At 42.3% G+C, this 15,883-nt stretch overlaps 1 protein-coding gene across 1 annotated transcript in view; it reads left to right on the plus strand.

The window, feature by feature from the left end:
• Positions 1-3,335, plus strand: part of PPM1F (protein phosphatase, Mg2+/Mn2+ dependent 1F) — a 44,155-nt gene extending 40,820 nt beyond the window's left edge. The window contains exon 7 of the mRNA XM_056532060.1: positions 1,338-3,335. Coding sequence (XP_056388035.1) covers positions 1,338-1,705 — 368 coding nt within the window. The 3' untranslated portion in view covers positions 1,706-3,335. The remainder of the gene's footprint in view (positions 1-1,337) is intronic.
• The last annotated feature ends 12,548 nt before the right edge of the window (positions 3,336-15,883 follow it).

Genomic DNA, 15,883 nt, shown 5'->3' on the forward strand with positions numbered 1-15,883 from the left:
TCTTCCTCTGCATAGTGACAGGGAGAAATCTGTCAGTCATCAGCAGGGGCAAATATACAGAATGAATATGGTGGACTTCTCTCTGGCAATGGCAGGCACTTGCTACATGCTAGTAAACTACAATAAATATATCCGCTCCACTGTCGGACCACTAAAACCACTTGTCTGTTGCTATATTGTGCTGCCCTTAGGGTCTATTCACACTGTGGAATTCTGCCTCAAATTAAAGCCCATAGACTATGGGATTCCACACTCCCATTCACACTTCTGAATTTCCGCTTGCGGAATTCCGCTAGCGGAAATTCAGAAGTGTGATGTATGGGAGTGCGGAATCACATAGTAGTTTATGGGCTTTAATTTGAGGCGGAATTCCGCAAGCGGACATTCTGCCATGTGAATAGATCCTCAGCTGAATGAGTAGAAGAGCAAAGTGAAGGGGTTAATGGCCCACTGGTACAAAATGGTACAAAAATCATTGCTAGATCTATTGAGGCCTATCACTTTTGTTAACTACGCAGTGTCCTGTGTGTGAAAAGCGTGCATGTCACAGGCAGTGTAAAATCTCCAGTCTAATGCAGGGAGGGTTGGTGGCAATAATCTTACACCATACAGGAGCCGGATTGAAGGAGGCTTGCTAACAACAGGAAATGCACAGAGGAATTTAATGGCCAGGGACATTTTGTCTGATATCCTATCTATGTAATACAATAATGGTTTAAGAAATCATGATTTACCCTTGAGTATTCCCAAGAAAGCCATACAAATGACTAACTGACTGCTGAGGCCAGGGATTGGCTGTAGTGTTTTTTTGAAATGTCATCAGGACAGCAGGGAGAGCTTGTGTGAATGGGTAGGTGCCCTCCTCTTAGAGTTTAGGGCTTAGAGCTTGCATTGCAGGGACATATGTGCACCCCCCCCCCCCCCCTTTTTTTTTTCTTTAAATACATGTGTGGTTACGGATGCAAGCTCTGTACAGGTATGTACAGTCTGTTGTACTTTTATATTAAACAAAAACACTCAAAGGAATCAGTGTCAAGTGTTCACTCAGAGCGGAACCTTTGCTTTGGCACGAGCATTTGTGTTTGTTTTTTTTGGGGCGGGGGTAGCTGTTTTGAAGGAATTAGTGGCAAGTGTGCAGTCGCTGTACTTTTAGCGTTGCTAGGAATTGCAGCATTGTTCTACTCGAGCAAACATGACAATGCTGCAGTTCCGCTGCACTTCAGTACGAGAGGCTAATTTGTCAACATTTTTAGTGAACCACAAACAGTTACCTTATTATTCAGCCTGTTAATGGTTTATTTTCAAATACTGACATTTTTGTGTTGTTCTGTTTCCAGGTGATATTGATCAAAAACCATATGTGTCTGGAGAAGCGGATGTGTCCTCGCATACCCAGTGTGGCTCAGATGACTTCCTTGTCTTGGCTTGTGATGGTTTTTATGATGCAGTGTCATCCTCTGAGGTTCCTAGCCTTGTTTTAGGTCATCTTCAAGAGAATGGTGGAGATGGACAACATGTTGCTGTAAGGCTGGTGGCAGCTGCTAAAGAGGGTGGCTCTAGTGACAATATCACAGTTCTGGTTGTCTTTCTTCGTGACCCTGCTAAAATCTTGGAAGACTATCTGGCACATGGAAGTGGGGAAGATGAACCCTTGTTTGATTTTGGAGGTGGAGGAGTAGAGGTTGCATCAGACCATGCAGGTTGATGCCACTTCTTACTGACATAAGACTCTCAGGACATTTTGTAAGGAAAGGCAGTAGACTATTTAACCCCACAGTAGGGTTACGTCAGGAATTCCTCTTCAGGTAGTCTAAATCTCCAAGTCGTCAACAGAGATATGTTCTTTATAACAACAAAAGCAGTGAAGATTTCCCTCTGGCATTGATGGAATTCAAAGGGACAAAAAAATGCTGTATTTAACGCTATATATCTCAGTGATGCAGTTTGTAGATCCCTATGCCATCTAGACAGTATGACTACATGAAAGCACTGTCTATTTTCTACTTTTGTTCTCAGTATTACATTGCAATGGCCAATATAGAAATTACAGTATGAGAGGTCACAGACTGCAAAGGGTTTAGTTACTGTTGTAGTCAATGCAGTATGTAAATGATATACTGCTGTCTGTAAAGGAGGAAACTGCTTCTATATCTGCTATTATTTCCATGATGTAGCACATGGGTGGATAAGGGCACAGTATTTATAAAGGTGCTCAATAAAAAATACATTTTGATTTTTTTTTCTTTAAAAAAAAAAAATATATATATAATGATGATAATTTCCAGCATCTGATTTGCTGTATTTTTGGCACTTGATATACAAGTTCTAGACAGTCCTCATACAGTCATGGGCATGAGCTGTAATGGTCATGCATTACATCCACTTTCACTATAAGGGATCACATTTGGAAAACTTTTATATAATAATCGGATCAGATGGAGGATTATTTTGTTTTTGTGGGGAAAATAACCTATAATACAGGATTACAGGACCCCCTCAGCAAGTAATTATTATTATTTTTTTTTTTTGCACCAATGAAAGTTTAAAAGTACAGAAATGTAATGAATGGATCGAATGTGCGCAAACACAGAGATTATATGGTCAGACCTACATTCTGTCTTCAGAGGCAGACACTGTTCACGGAAAAAATCTCAGGTTTTATGTTTATTGTATATGTTGTCTGATAGCAGATAAAAGTTTCAATTATTTGTGACTTTATTCCAAAAATACTTAAAAAAAAAAAATAAAAAACAAATCTATACATGTATTTGTTCCCAGAGGCTTGACGCAATCTGTAAGAATGCTCAGTCATTGCTTGGCCAAATTGAGAAACATTTGTTCATTAAAAGAAGGGCATATCTATCTCATGCTATTTTTACTTAATGAAGTGTGGTTCTTTACAGTATTTTTATTTACTTTAACTAATATTTGGAGCTCTACTAAAACCCTTCAATATAGAATGCCACTGTTTTATATTAAACAAGCAAGTGCCTACTACATGTATACAATGTTATTATTGCACATCTGATTGTGTGTGTTTGCCTATTTAAATGTGTGTTTTTTTATATAATTTACAGTGTTAAGGTTTTATACAAGTGAATATATCATTTTGTTTTTTGTAAGATTCTTTTCTAAGGTTGGCTTGTGACATTTGTCTGTTATGAGAGTCACTCACATCCTGTAAGCTAAAGGTAATCGTGTCCAAGACAAAATACATTGTCACTGTGTAATAAAGCTACATATTCTGTTCAGTATTGTGGAAATATAAAGAGAATCAGACTATTATGGATCCTCTGTAAACCTATGAGTATTGTAGAAATAAATGTTTGGATATATAGGCACCTGGGGTATGTGTATCATTTCATAATCTGTTGGTTAATGAGGTGTGTGTTTCTTTAATTTAATAACCCTTTCAAGTCACAGCCAATTTGATGTTTTTTCATTTTTGCTCCCCTGTTTTTTAAACTCATAACTAAAAATTTTCCATCTACAAGACTGTATGAGGGCTTGTTAATGTGGGATCAATTGCACTTTTTAATGGCACCACTCATTAAGTACGAAACCTATTTTGACCTTAAAGGGGTACTCCCCTGGAAAACTTTTTTTATTTATTTTAAATCAACTGGTGCCAGAAAGTTAAAATCTTAAAGGAAATCTGTCAGGGGAGTGGCCTGGCAGCCGAGGAGCATGGTCGCAGACTAAGTGCACTCCGCATTCAAACCCACAATAGCGACAATTAAGCCTTACACCGCCTGATTCACCTCCCTACTGACGCCTGAACCTCCCTTACCATGCCGGTGAAGAGGAGGAAGCAGACAAAGGTCAGCATCCTGGCGAAATGTAACTTTGTGCCCCGGGCGGCCTCGCGGCAAGATGGCGCCGGAAACTCTCCTACCTCACTCCGCGCGGTCACCGCAGCCACAGAGTCTGCGCGCTTCATATAGCCCACTGCTGTCCTGGAGATCCACTTCAGACCAGGATCTTCACAGCTCTACTGCTGCCGCAGCTTCTACTGGCCGGGCCGACAGCTGTCTGCATCGACGTGACTCTCCCTCAGCAGTGGTTACGGACAGCCCTGAACGGAGCTCACAGGTGAAGTCTCCCTCCCCTCAGCCCGGAGGCACAGCATCTCCAGCTCTCTTTACCTGCATCCAACAGTGAGGTAGTATTTTGGGATGCTTCCACCTAGGGGGCAATGATATAGGGGATACTTTGTCAGCTATCCCTGTATCTAATCAAGCATTAACTGACACTACGTTAAGAGATATGCTGTTGTTACTGTGCACTACGTTCCTACAAGATATGCATAAGATGGTTAACCCTATTCAAGCCACTGTTCATGCATTGGGCAACAGAGTAGACCATTTAGAGCAGAAGTTCAGTGAATTTGCCGCATCGCACAACGACCTTATTGATCTGAGAGACAATCTGGAGGATGAGGTGTCGGCTCTCAAATTGAAGGTTGCAGATTTGGAGGACCGGATATAGCGGTATTTGTCCATTCGCTGATTCAAATTACTCTACCCAACTGCCTGTCTAGCGAACTCATTGTAGACAGAGCTCATCGGTTCCCACGACCCAAACACTTGGAGGAATCGGTTCCAAGGGATGTCCTTGCACGTATATACACTTCATTCATGTGAAGGAAAAGATTATGGAATATGCACGCCGCAATGATGGTCTGCCAGCTCCCTACCATAAGATTGCTGTGTATGCGGATTTATCAGCGACCACTTTACAAGCCCGCAGATCCCTTCTTCCTATAACCTCAGCTCTCCGCTCTGCTAAAGTGATATACAGATGGGGGTTCCCGGTTCGTTTGCTCATAAAACACGATAACTCACTGCACATTGAGCGCAGCCTTGCAGAGGGAGAGGAACTCTTGAAAGCGTGGAACATCTCTCCGATCTATCCACCTCACCCGCCGAAGACTTCCCGACCAAGAGCTGTGGAGGAGGACTGGTCCAACACCTGATGAACTGTGCGGTGCTTAATTAGCCCATTGAAGGTGTCGTGTCCATGGTGCCCGGATTCAGAGTGGACTTAAAGGGGTACTCCGGTGCTTACACATCTTATCCCCTATCCAAAGGATAAGGGATAAGATGCCTGATCGCGGGAGTCCCGCAGCTGGGGATGCCCTTGATCATGCACACGGCACCCCGTTTGTAATCAGTCCCCGGAGCGTGTTCGCTCCGGGTCTGATTACGCTCGACCGCAGGGCCGGCGGCGTGTGACGTCACTCCTCCGCCCCCGTGTGACGTCACGCTCCGCCCCTCAATGCAAGCCTACGGGAGGGGGCGTGATGGCTAAATGGCCCACCCTGTAGATTTAAGGGGCCTTTCAGTAAGAAATCCCCCATAAATGACCCCATTATAGAAACTGCACCACTCAAAGTATTCAAAATGATATTCAGAGAGTTTGCCCTTTAGGTGTTTTCACAGTAATAGCAACAAAGTGGAGGAGAAAACTCCATTTTATTTTTTTTTTATTTATTTTTTTTGACACTAACCTGTTCATGTAGTCCCATTTTGTTCATTTTTAAAAGGAGAAAAAGTCCCCCAAACTTTGTAGCCCACTTTTTTCCCAAGTAAGGAAATACCCCATATGTTGACATAAAGTGGTCTGTGGGTGCACATTATGGCTCAGAAGAGAAGAAGCGCCAGTTGGCTTTTGGAGAGAGAATTTAGCTGAAATAGTTTTTGGGGACCATGTCGCACTTACAAAGCCCCCATGGTGCCAGGACAGTAAAAAAAAAAAAAACTTCCTGTGACCCCATTTTGGAAACTACATCCCTCAATGAATGTAATAAAGGGTGCAGTGAGCATTTACACCCCACTGGTGTTTGACACAATTTTGGAACAGTGGGCTGTGAAAAAGAAAAAAATGTAATTTTTACACTAAAATGCTGGTGTAACCCCTAGTTTTCCTTAGGGGGCTATAACACTGCACATACTGATCTTTCACATTGATTATTGATTCTGCCGTTTGACTGCTCATGCCTGCATCTCAACACCCCACAGGTGTTTGAAGAACTTTCATTAAAGTTGGATGGGAAAATAAAAAATTTTCTCTAAAATGCTGGTGTTGCCTTAAATTTCTAATTTTCACAAGGGAAAATAGGAAAAATCCCCCAAAAATTTGTAACCTCATTTCTGCCCAGGCATGCTGGGAGCTGTAGTTTTGCAACATCTGAAGGGCCAGATGTTACAGAACTACAACTCCCAGCATGCCTGGACAGTCTCGGCATGCTTTGAATTGACATCTGGAGCACTACAGTTTAGACACCACCTTATAGTGGTCTCCAAACAGTGCCCTTCCAGATCTTTGGAACAGTGGGCTGTGCAAAAAATTAAATTTTTCATTTTCATGAACCACTGTTCCAAAAATCTGTCAGACACCTGTGGGGCGTAAATGCTCACTGCACCCCTTATTACAATACATGAGGGGTGCAGTTTCCAAAATGGGGTCACATGCAGGGGGGGGTCCATTGTTCTGGCACTATGGGGGCTTTGTAAACACACGTGGCCTTGAATTCTGGCCAAATTTTCTCACTAAAAGCCTCACTAATGGCACTCCTTCTTTTCTGAGCATTGTAGTATGCCAGGAGAGCACTTTACATCCACATGTGGGGTATGTTCTTACTCGAGAGAAATGGGGTTTCAAATTTTGGGGGACATTTTCACCTATTACCCCTTGTTAAAATGAAAAATTTGGGGTAACATCAGCATTTTAGGGAAAAAAAATTTCATTTTCACATCCAACTTTATTGAAAATTCGTCAAACACCTGTGGGGGGGTAAGGCTCACTGTACCCCTTGTTACGATCCTTGAGGGGTGTAGTTTCCAAAATAGTATGCCATGTGGGATGTTATTTGCAGTTCTGGCATCATGGGGGCTTCCTAAATGCGACATGCCCTCCAAAAACCATTACAGAAAAATCCGCTCTTTAAAATCCCATTGTCGCTCCTTCTCTTCTGAGCCCTCTAGTGCACCCACAGAGCACTTTACATCCACATATGAGGTATTTCCTTACTTGAGAGAAATTGGGTTACAAATTTTGGGGGGCTTTTTCTCCTTTTATCCCTTATAAAAAATATGGGTCTACAAGAACATATTAGTGTAAAAAATGCAGATTTAGATTTTTCTCCTCCACTTTGCTGCTATTCTTGTGAAACACCTAAAGGGTTAACAAACTTTCTGAATGTCATTTTGAATACTTTGAGGGGTGTAGTTTCTATAATAGGGTCATTTATGGGGTATTTCTCACAGTAAGGCCCCTTAAATCCACTTCAAGCTTAACTGGTCCCTGAAAAATTCAGATTTTGAAATTTTCGTGAAAATTTGGAAAATTGCTGCTATACTTTGAAGCTCTCTAATGTCTTCAAAAAGTAAAAACATTTCAACATAAAGTAGACATATTGTATTTGTGAATCAATATATAATTTATTTGGAATATCCATTTTCCTTACAAGCAGAGAGTTTCAAAGTTAGAAAAATGCAAAATTTTCCAAATCTTCATGAAATTTGGGGATTTTTCACAAAATAAGGATGCAAATAACGATGAAAATTTAACACTATGTTAAAAAGGAATATGTAACGAAAAAACTGTCTCGGAATCAGAATGAAAGGTAAAAGCATCCCAGAGTTATTAATGATTAAAGTGACAGTGGTCAGAATTGCAAAAAATGCTCTGGTCCTTAGGGTCAAAATGGGCTCTGTCCCTAAGGGGTTAAGGACTCAGCCCATTTGGTCCTTAACCCCTTAACGACGCAGGACGTATATTTACGTCCTGCGCCGGCTCCCGCGATATGAAACGGGATCGCGCCGCGATCCCGCATCATATCGCGTCGGTCCCGGCGCTAATCAACGGCCGGGACCCGCGGCTAATACCACACATCGCCGATCGCGGCGATGTGCGGTATTAACCCTTTAGAAGCGGCGGTCAAAGCTGACCGCCGCTTCTAAAGTGAAAGTGAAAGTGACCCGGCTGCTCAGTCGGGCTGTTCGGGACCGCCGTGGTGAAATCGCGGCGTCCCGAACAGCTGATCGGACACCGGGAGGGCTCTTACCTGCCTCCCCGGTGTCCGATCGACGAATGACTGCTCCGTGCCTGAGATCCAGGCAGGAGCAGTCAAGCGCCGATAATGCTGATCACAGGCGTGTTAATACACGCCTGTGATCAGGATGAGAGATCAGTGTGTGCAGTGTTATAGGTCCCTATGGGACCTATAACACTGCAAAAAAAATGTAAAAAAAAAGTGTTAATAAAGGTCATTTAACCCCTTCCCTAATAAAAGTTTGAATCACCCCCCTTTTCCCATAAAAAAAATAAAAGTGTAAAAAAAATAAAAAATAAACATATGTGGTATCGCCGCGTGCGTAAATGTCCGAACTATAAAAATATATCATTAATTAAGCCGTACGGTCAATGGCGTACGCGCAAAAAAATTCCAAAGTCCAAAAAAGCGTATTTTGGTCACTTTTTATATCATTAAAAAATGAATAAAAAGTGATCAAAAAGTCCGATCAAAACAAAAATCATACCGATAAAAACTTCAGATCACGGCGCAAAAAATGAGTCCTCATACCGCCCCATACGTGGAAAAATAAAAAAGTTATAGGGGTCAGAAGATGACATTTTTAAACGTATAAATTTTCCTGCATGTAGTTATGATTTTTTCCAGAAGTGCGACAAAATCAAACCTATATAAGTAGGGTATCATTTTAACCATATGGACCTACAGAATAATGATAAGGTGTAATTTTTACCGAAATATGTACTGCGTAGAAACGAAAGCCCCCAAAAGTTACAAAATGGCGTTTTTTTTTCGATTTTGTCGCACAATGATTTTTTTTTCCGTTTCGCCGTGCATTTTTGGGTAAAATGACTAATGTCACTGCAAAGTAGAATTGGCGACGCAAAAAATAAGCCATAATATGGATTTTTAGGTGGAAAATTGAAAGGGTTATGATTTTTAAAAGGTAAGGAGGAAAAAACGAAAGTGCAAAAACGGAAAAACCCTGAGTCCTTAAGGGGTTAAAGGGGTACTCCCGTGGAAAACTTTTTTTTTTTTAATCAACTGGTGCCAGAAAGTTAAACAGATTTGTAAATCACTTCTATAAAAAAAAAAAATCTTAATCATTCCAGTACTTTTTAGGGGCTGTATACTAAAGAGAAATCCAAAAAATAAATGCATTTCCTCTGATGTCATGACCACAGTGCTCTCTGCTGTCCATTTTAGGAACTGTCCAGAGCAGGAGAAAATCCCCATAGCAAACATATGATGCTCTGTTCCTAAAATGGACAGAGATGTCAGCAGAGAGCACTGTAGTCATGACATCAGAGCAAATGCATTTCTTTTTTGGGATTTCTCTTTAGTATACAGCCCCTAAAAAGTACTGGAAGGATTAAGATTTTTTTAATAGAAGTGATTTACAAATCTGTTTAACTTTCTGGCACCAGTTGATTTAAAAAAAAAAAAAAAAAAAAATTTCCACGGGAGTACCCCTTTAACCCCTTAACCCCTTAAGGACTCGGGATTTTCCGTTTTTGCACTTTCGTTTTTTCCTCCTTACATTTTAAAAATCATAACCCTTTCAATTTTCCACCTAAAAATCCATATTATGGCTTATTTTTTGCGTCACCAATTCTACTTTGCAGTGACATTAGTCATTTTACCCAAAAATGCACAGCGAAACGGAAAAAAAAATAATTGTGTGACAAATCGAAAAAAAAACGCCATTTTGTAACTTTTGGGGGCTTCCGTTTCTATGCAGTGCATATTTCGGTAAAAATGACACCTTATCATTATTCTGTAGGTCCATACGGTTAAAATGATACCCTACTTATATAGGTTTGATTTTGTCGCACTTCTGGAAAAAATCATAACTACATGCAGGAAAATTTATACGTTTAAAAATGTCATCTTCTGACCCCTATAACTTTTTTATTTTTCCACGTACAGGGCGGTATGAGGACTCATTTTTTGCGCCGTGATCTGAAGTTTTTATCGGTATGATTTTTGTTTTGATCGGACTTTTTGATCACTTTTTATTCATTTTTTAATGGTATAAAAAGTGACTTTTTTGGACTTTGGAATTTTTTTGCCCGTACGCCATTGACCATGCGGTTTAATTAATGATATATTGTTATAGTTCGGACATTTACGCACGCGGTGATACCACATATGTTTATTTTTTTTTTACACTGTTTTATTTTTTTTATGGGAAAAGGGGGGTGATTCAAACTTTTATTAGGGAAGGGGTTAAATGACCTTTATTAACACTTTTTTTTTACATTTTTTTTGCAGTGTTATAGGTCCCATAGGGACCTATAACACTGCACACACTGATCTCCTATGCTGATCACTGGCGTGTATTAACACGCCTGTGATCAGCATTATCGGCGCTTGACTGCTCCTGCCTGGATCTCAGGCACGGAGCAGTCATTCGTCGATCGGACACCGAGGAGGCAGGTAAGGGCCCTCCCAGTGTCCGATCAGCTGTTCGGGACGCCGCGATTTCACCGCGGCGGTCCCGAACAGCCCGACTGAGCAGCCGGGATACTTTCAGTTTCACTTTAGAAGCGGCGGTCAGCTTTGACCGCCGCTTCTAAAGGGTTAATACCGCACATCGCCGCGATCGGCGATGTGTGGTATTAGCCGCGGGTCCCGGCCATTGATGAGCGCCGGGACCGAAGCGATATGATGCAGGATCGCGGCGCGATCCCGCTTCATATCGCGGGAGCCGGCGCAGGACGTAAATATACGTCCTGCGTCGTTAAGGGGTTAAGGACGGAGCCCATTTTCACCTCTAGGACGAAGCCCTTTTTTGCACATCTGACCACTGTCACTTTAAACATTAAAAACTCTGGAATGCTTTTAGTTATCATTCTGATTCCGAGATTGTTTTTTCGTGACATATTCTATTTTAACATAGTGGTAAATTTTTGTGGTAACTTGCATCCTTTCTTGGTGAAAAATCTCAAAATTTGATGAAAAAATTTAAAATTTTGCATTTTTCTAACTTTGAAGTTCTCTGCTTGTAAGGAAAATGGATATTCCAAATAATTTTTTTTTGGATTCACATATACAATATGTCTACTTTATGTTTGCATCATAAAATTGACGAGTTTTTACTTTTGGAAGACACCACAGGGCTTCAAAGTTCAGCAGCAATTTTCCAATTTTTCACAAAATTTTCAAACTCGCAATTTTTCAGGGACCAGTTCAGGTTTGAAGTGGATTTGAAGGGTCTTCATATTAGAAATACCCCATAAATGACCCCATTATAAAAACTGCTCCCCCCAAAGTATTCAAAATGACATTCAGTAAATGTTTTAACCCTTTAGGTGTTTCACAGGAAAAGCAGCAAATTGAAGGAGACAATTCAAAATCTTCATTTTTTACACTCGCATGTTCTTGTAGACCCAATTTTTGAATTTTTACAAGGGGTAAAAGGAGAAAATGTATACTTATATTTGTAGCCCAATTTCTCTCGAGTAAGCACATACCTCATATGTCTATGTAAAGTGTTCGGCGGGCGCAGTAGAGGGCTCAGAAGCGAAGGAGCGACAAGGGGATTTTAGAGAGTACGTTTTTCTGAAATGGTTTTTGGGGGCATGTCGCATTTAGGAAGCCCCTATGGTGCCAGAACAGCAAAAAAAAAACATGACATACCATTTTGGAAACTAGACCCCTTGAGGAACGTAACAAGGGATAAAGTGAGCCTTAATACCCCACAGGTGTTTCCCGACTTTTACATATGTAAAAAAAAATAATAATATTTCACTAAAATGTGGGTTTCCCCCCAAATTTCACATTTTTGCAAGGGTTAATAGCAGAAAAGACCCCCCAAAATTTGTAACCCCATCTCTTCTGAGTATGGAGGTACCCCATAAGTGGACCTGAAGTGCACTGCGGGCGAACTACAATGCTCAGAAGGGAAGGCGTCATATTTGGCTTTTTGAGAGCAAATTTTGCTCGGGGGGGGGGGGGGGAGCATGTTGCATTTAGGAAGCCCCTATGGTGCCAGAACAGCAAAATAACCCCCACATGACATACCATTTTGGAAACTAGACCCCTCACAGAATGTAATGAGGGGTACGGTGAGCATTTACCCCCCACTGGTGTCTGACTTTGGAACAGTGGGCTGTGCAAAATTTTTCATTTTCACGGACCACTGTTCCAAAGATCCGTCAGACACCAGTGGGGTGTAAATTCTCACTGCACCCCTTATTACATTCCGTGAGGGGTGTAGTTTTCAAAATGGGGTCACATGTGGGTGTGTTTTTTTTTTGTTTGTGTTTGTCAGAACCGCTGTAACAATCAGCCACCTCTGTGCAAATCACCTCAAATGTACATGGCGCACTCTCCCTTCTGGGCCTTGTTGTGCGCCCCCAGAGCACTTTGCGCCCACATATGGGGTATCTCCATACTCGGGAGAAATTGCGTTACAAATTTTGGGGGGCGTTTTTCCCTTTTACCTCTTGTGAACATGAAAAGTATAGGGCAACACCAGCATGTTAGTGTAAAATTTTTTATTTTTTTACACTAACATGCTGGTGTAGACCCCAACTGTTCCTTTTCATAAGGGGTAAAAGGAGAAAAAGACCCCCAAAATTTGTTAGGCAATTTCTCCCGAGTACGGCGATACCCCATATGAGAGCGCCATGCGCATTTGAGGCCTGAATTAGGGACTTGCATAGGGGTGGACATAGGGGTATTCTATGCCAGTGATTCCCAAACAGGGTGCCTAAAGCTGTTGCTAAACTCCCATCATGCTTGGACAGTCAATTGCTGTCCAGAAATGCTGGGAGTTTTTGTTTTGCAACAGCTGGAGGCTCCATCTTAGAAACACTGCCATACAATACGTTTTTCATTTTTATTGGGGAGGAGGGTGTGGGGGGGCAGTGTACGTGTGTATATGTAGTGTTTTACTCTTTATTTTATGTGTGTAGTGTAGTGTAGTGTTTTTAGGTTACATTCACACTGGCGGCAGATTACACTGAGTCTCCCGCTAGGAGTTTGAGCTGCGGCGGAAAATTTGCCGCAGCTCAAATTTGTAGCGGGGAACTCACTGTAATCTGCCGCCAGTGTGAATGTAGCCTGTACATTCACACGGGAGGGGGGTCAAAACTACAACTCCCAGCATGCACTGACAGACCATGCATGCTGGGAGTTGTAGTTTTGCAACAGCTGGAGGCACACTGGCTGGAAAACCTTGAGTTAGGTTCTATGACCTAACTCAGTATTTTCCAACCAGTGTGCCTCCAGCTGTTGCAAAACTGCAACTCCCAGCATGTACTGATTGCGGAAGGGCATGCTGGGAGATGTAGTTATGCAATGGCTGGAGGCACGCAAGTACAACTCCCAGCATGCCAAGACAGCCTTATGCTGTTCCTGAATGCTGGGAGTTGTAGTTTTGCAAGATTTAGAGGGGTTCAAGTTGTAAATCACTGTCCAGTGGTCTCAAAACTGTGGCCCTCCAGATGTTGCAAAACTACAACTCGCAGCATGCCCAGACAGCAAACTGCTGTCTGGGCATGCTGAGAGTTGTAGTCTTGCAACATCTGGAGGGCTACAGTTTGAGACCACTTAGTGATCTACAACCTGAACCCCTCTAAATATTGCAAAACTACAAGTCCCAGCATGCCCACACAGCAAACAGCTGTCTGAGCATGCTGGGAGTTGTAGTTTTGCAACATCTGGAGGGCCACGGTTTAGAGACCACTGTAAACTGTGGCCCTCCGGATATTGCTAGGCAACAACTCACCTAGCAGGACCCGGAAGCCGCCGCACGTGGGGGATCCCAGCATGGAGGATCGCGATCCGGGATCCAGGTAGGGACCTTCGGCGCCGATCTTCCCTGGACGGTTCCCCCGTTTTGCCCGGACACCGATAGGTGGGCAAAGCGGGGGAACCGAACTTTAACCCCCCCTCCCCCGGTCTGCTATCGGTCGGTCGCTCGGCCGACCAATAGCAGGGATAGGAGGGGTGGCACCCCTGCCACCAAACTCCTATCCCTTTAGGGGGATCGAGGGTGTCTCGGACACCTACGATCCCTCTTATTTTCCGGGTCACCAGTGACCCGTATGACCCGGAATCGCGCAGATCGCAGGTCTGAATTGACCTGCTATTTGCGCGCATCGCGGTCATGGGGGGTCTCAGGACCCCCCTCGGCGATGTGCCGGGATGCCTGCTGTTAGATAACAGCAGTCATCCCGGCCCGATCACCGCTACCGGTGACGCGGCGCTCCCGGAACCCCGCGACGTACATGTACGTCGCCGCGCGCCAAGTGACACTTCGACATGTACGTCGCTCGTCGTGAAGGGGTTAAGGACTCGGACAATTTTATTTTTACGTTTTAGTTTTTTCCTTCTCTCCTTCAAAAAATTTAACTCTTTTATATTTTCATCCACAGACTAGTATGAGGGCTTGTTTTTTGCGTGATCAGTTGTCAGTTGTAATGACATCACTCACTTTACCATAAAATGTATGGCGCAACCAAAAAAAATACTATTTGTGTGGGTAAATTAAAAAGAAAACCGCAACTTAGAAAATTTTGGAAGGTTTTGTTTTCATGCTGTACAATTTACGGTAAAAATGATGTGTTCTTTATTCTTTGGGTCAATACGATTAAAATGATACCCATGATAACATACTTTTCTATTATTGTTGCGCTTAAAAAAAATCGCAAACTGTTTAACCAAATTAGTACGTTTAAAATCACCCTATTTTGAAGACCTATAACTTTTTCATTTTTCCGTATAAGCGACGGTATGAGGGCTAATTTTTTGCGCCGTGATCTGTACTTTTTATTGATACCTTATTTGCTTATATAAAACTTTTAATAAATTTTTTTTTTTTTTGGGGGGAATAAAATTTACTTTTTTTTTCTTTGCGTTCATGCCGTTCACCATTCGGTATCATTAACATTTTATTTTAATAATTTGCATATTTACGCACGCGGCGATATCAAATATGTATATAAAAAATTTTGTTTTACACTTTTTGGGGGTGAAATAGGGAATATGGGACAATTTACGTTTTTATTGGGGGCGGGGGGTTTTCAAATTTTTTTTACTTTTATATGTTTTTTTTTTTACTTTTATTTTTACACTTTAATAGTCCCCATAGGGGACTATTTATAGCAATCATATAACCTATGCATAGGACATAGCACTGAACAGTATTATCGGTCACCTTCTGCTCTGGTCTACTCGATCACAGACCAGAGCAGAAGACCCGCGGAAGGCAGCGGAGGCAGGGGAGGGGAGCATTGCGGGCGATCTGATCATCCATTTTAGTGACCGCAATGCTGCAGATGCCGTGATCTGTATTGATCACGGCATCTGAGGATCGCGCGGATGTCCGCCATTACCGGCGGGTCCCTGGCTGCTATCAGCAGCCGGGACCTGCCGCACATGACCCGAGCGATGCTCACGGTTATGTGTAGGACGGAAATGTGCTTCCTGGTGCGTTAAGTACCAGCTCGCCGGGACGTACACTTACGTCCGGCGTCATTAAAGGGTTAAATGAAAACTGTCACCCATTCACCTGCACTATAACCCGATAGACCGATAGTACAGTGGGGATCAAAAGTTTGGGCACCCCAGGTTAAAAAAAAATTTATGTGCATAAAGAAGCCAAGGAAAGATGGAAAAATCACCAAAAGGCATCAAATTACAGATTAGACATTCTTATAATATGTGAACAAAAGTTAGGTTTTATTTCCATCATTTACACTTTCAAAATAACAGAAAACAAAAAAATGGTGTCTGCAAAAGTTTGGGCACCCTGCAGAGTTAATATCTTGTACTGCCCCCTTTGGCAAGTATCACAGCTTGTAAACGCTTTTTGTAGCCAGCCAAGAGTCTTTCAAT

This window comes from Hyla sarda, chromosome 1 (assembly GCF_029499605.1).
Source record: "Hyla sarda isolate aHylSar1 chromosome 1, aHylSar1.hap1, whole genome shotgun sequence".
In the NCBI taxonomy this organism is placed as follows: domain Eukaryota; kingdom Metazoa; phylum Chordata; class Amphibia; order Anura; family Hylidae; genus Hyla; species Hyla sarda.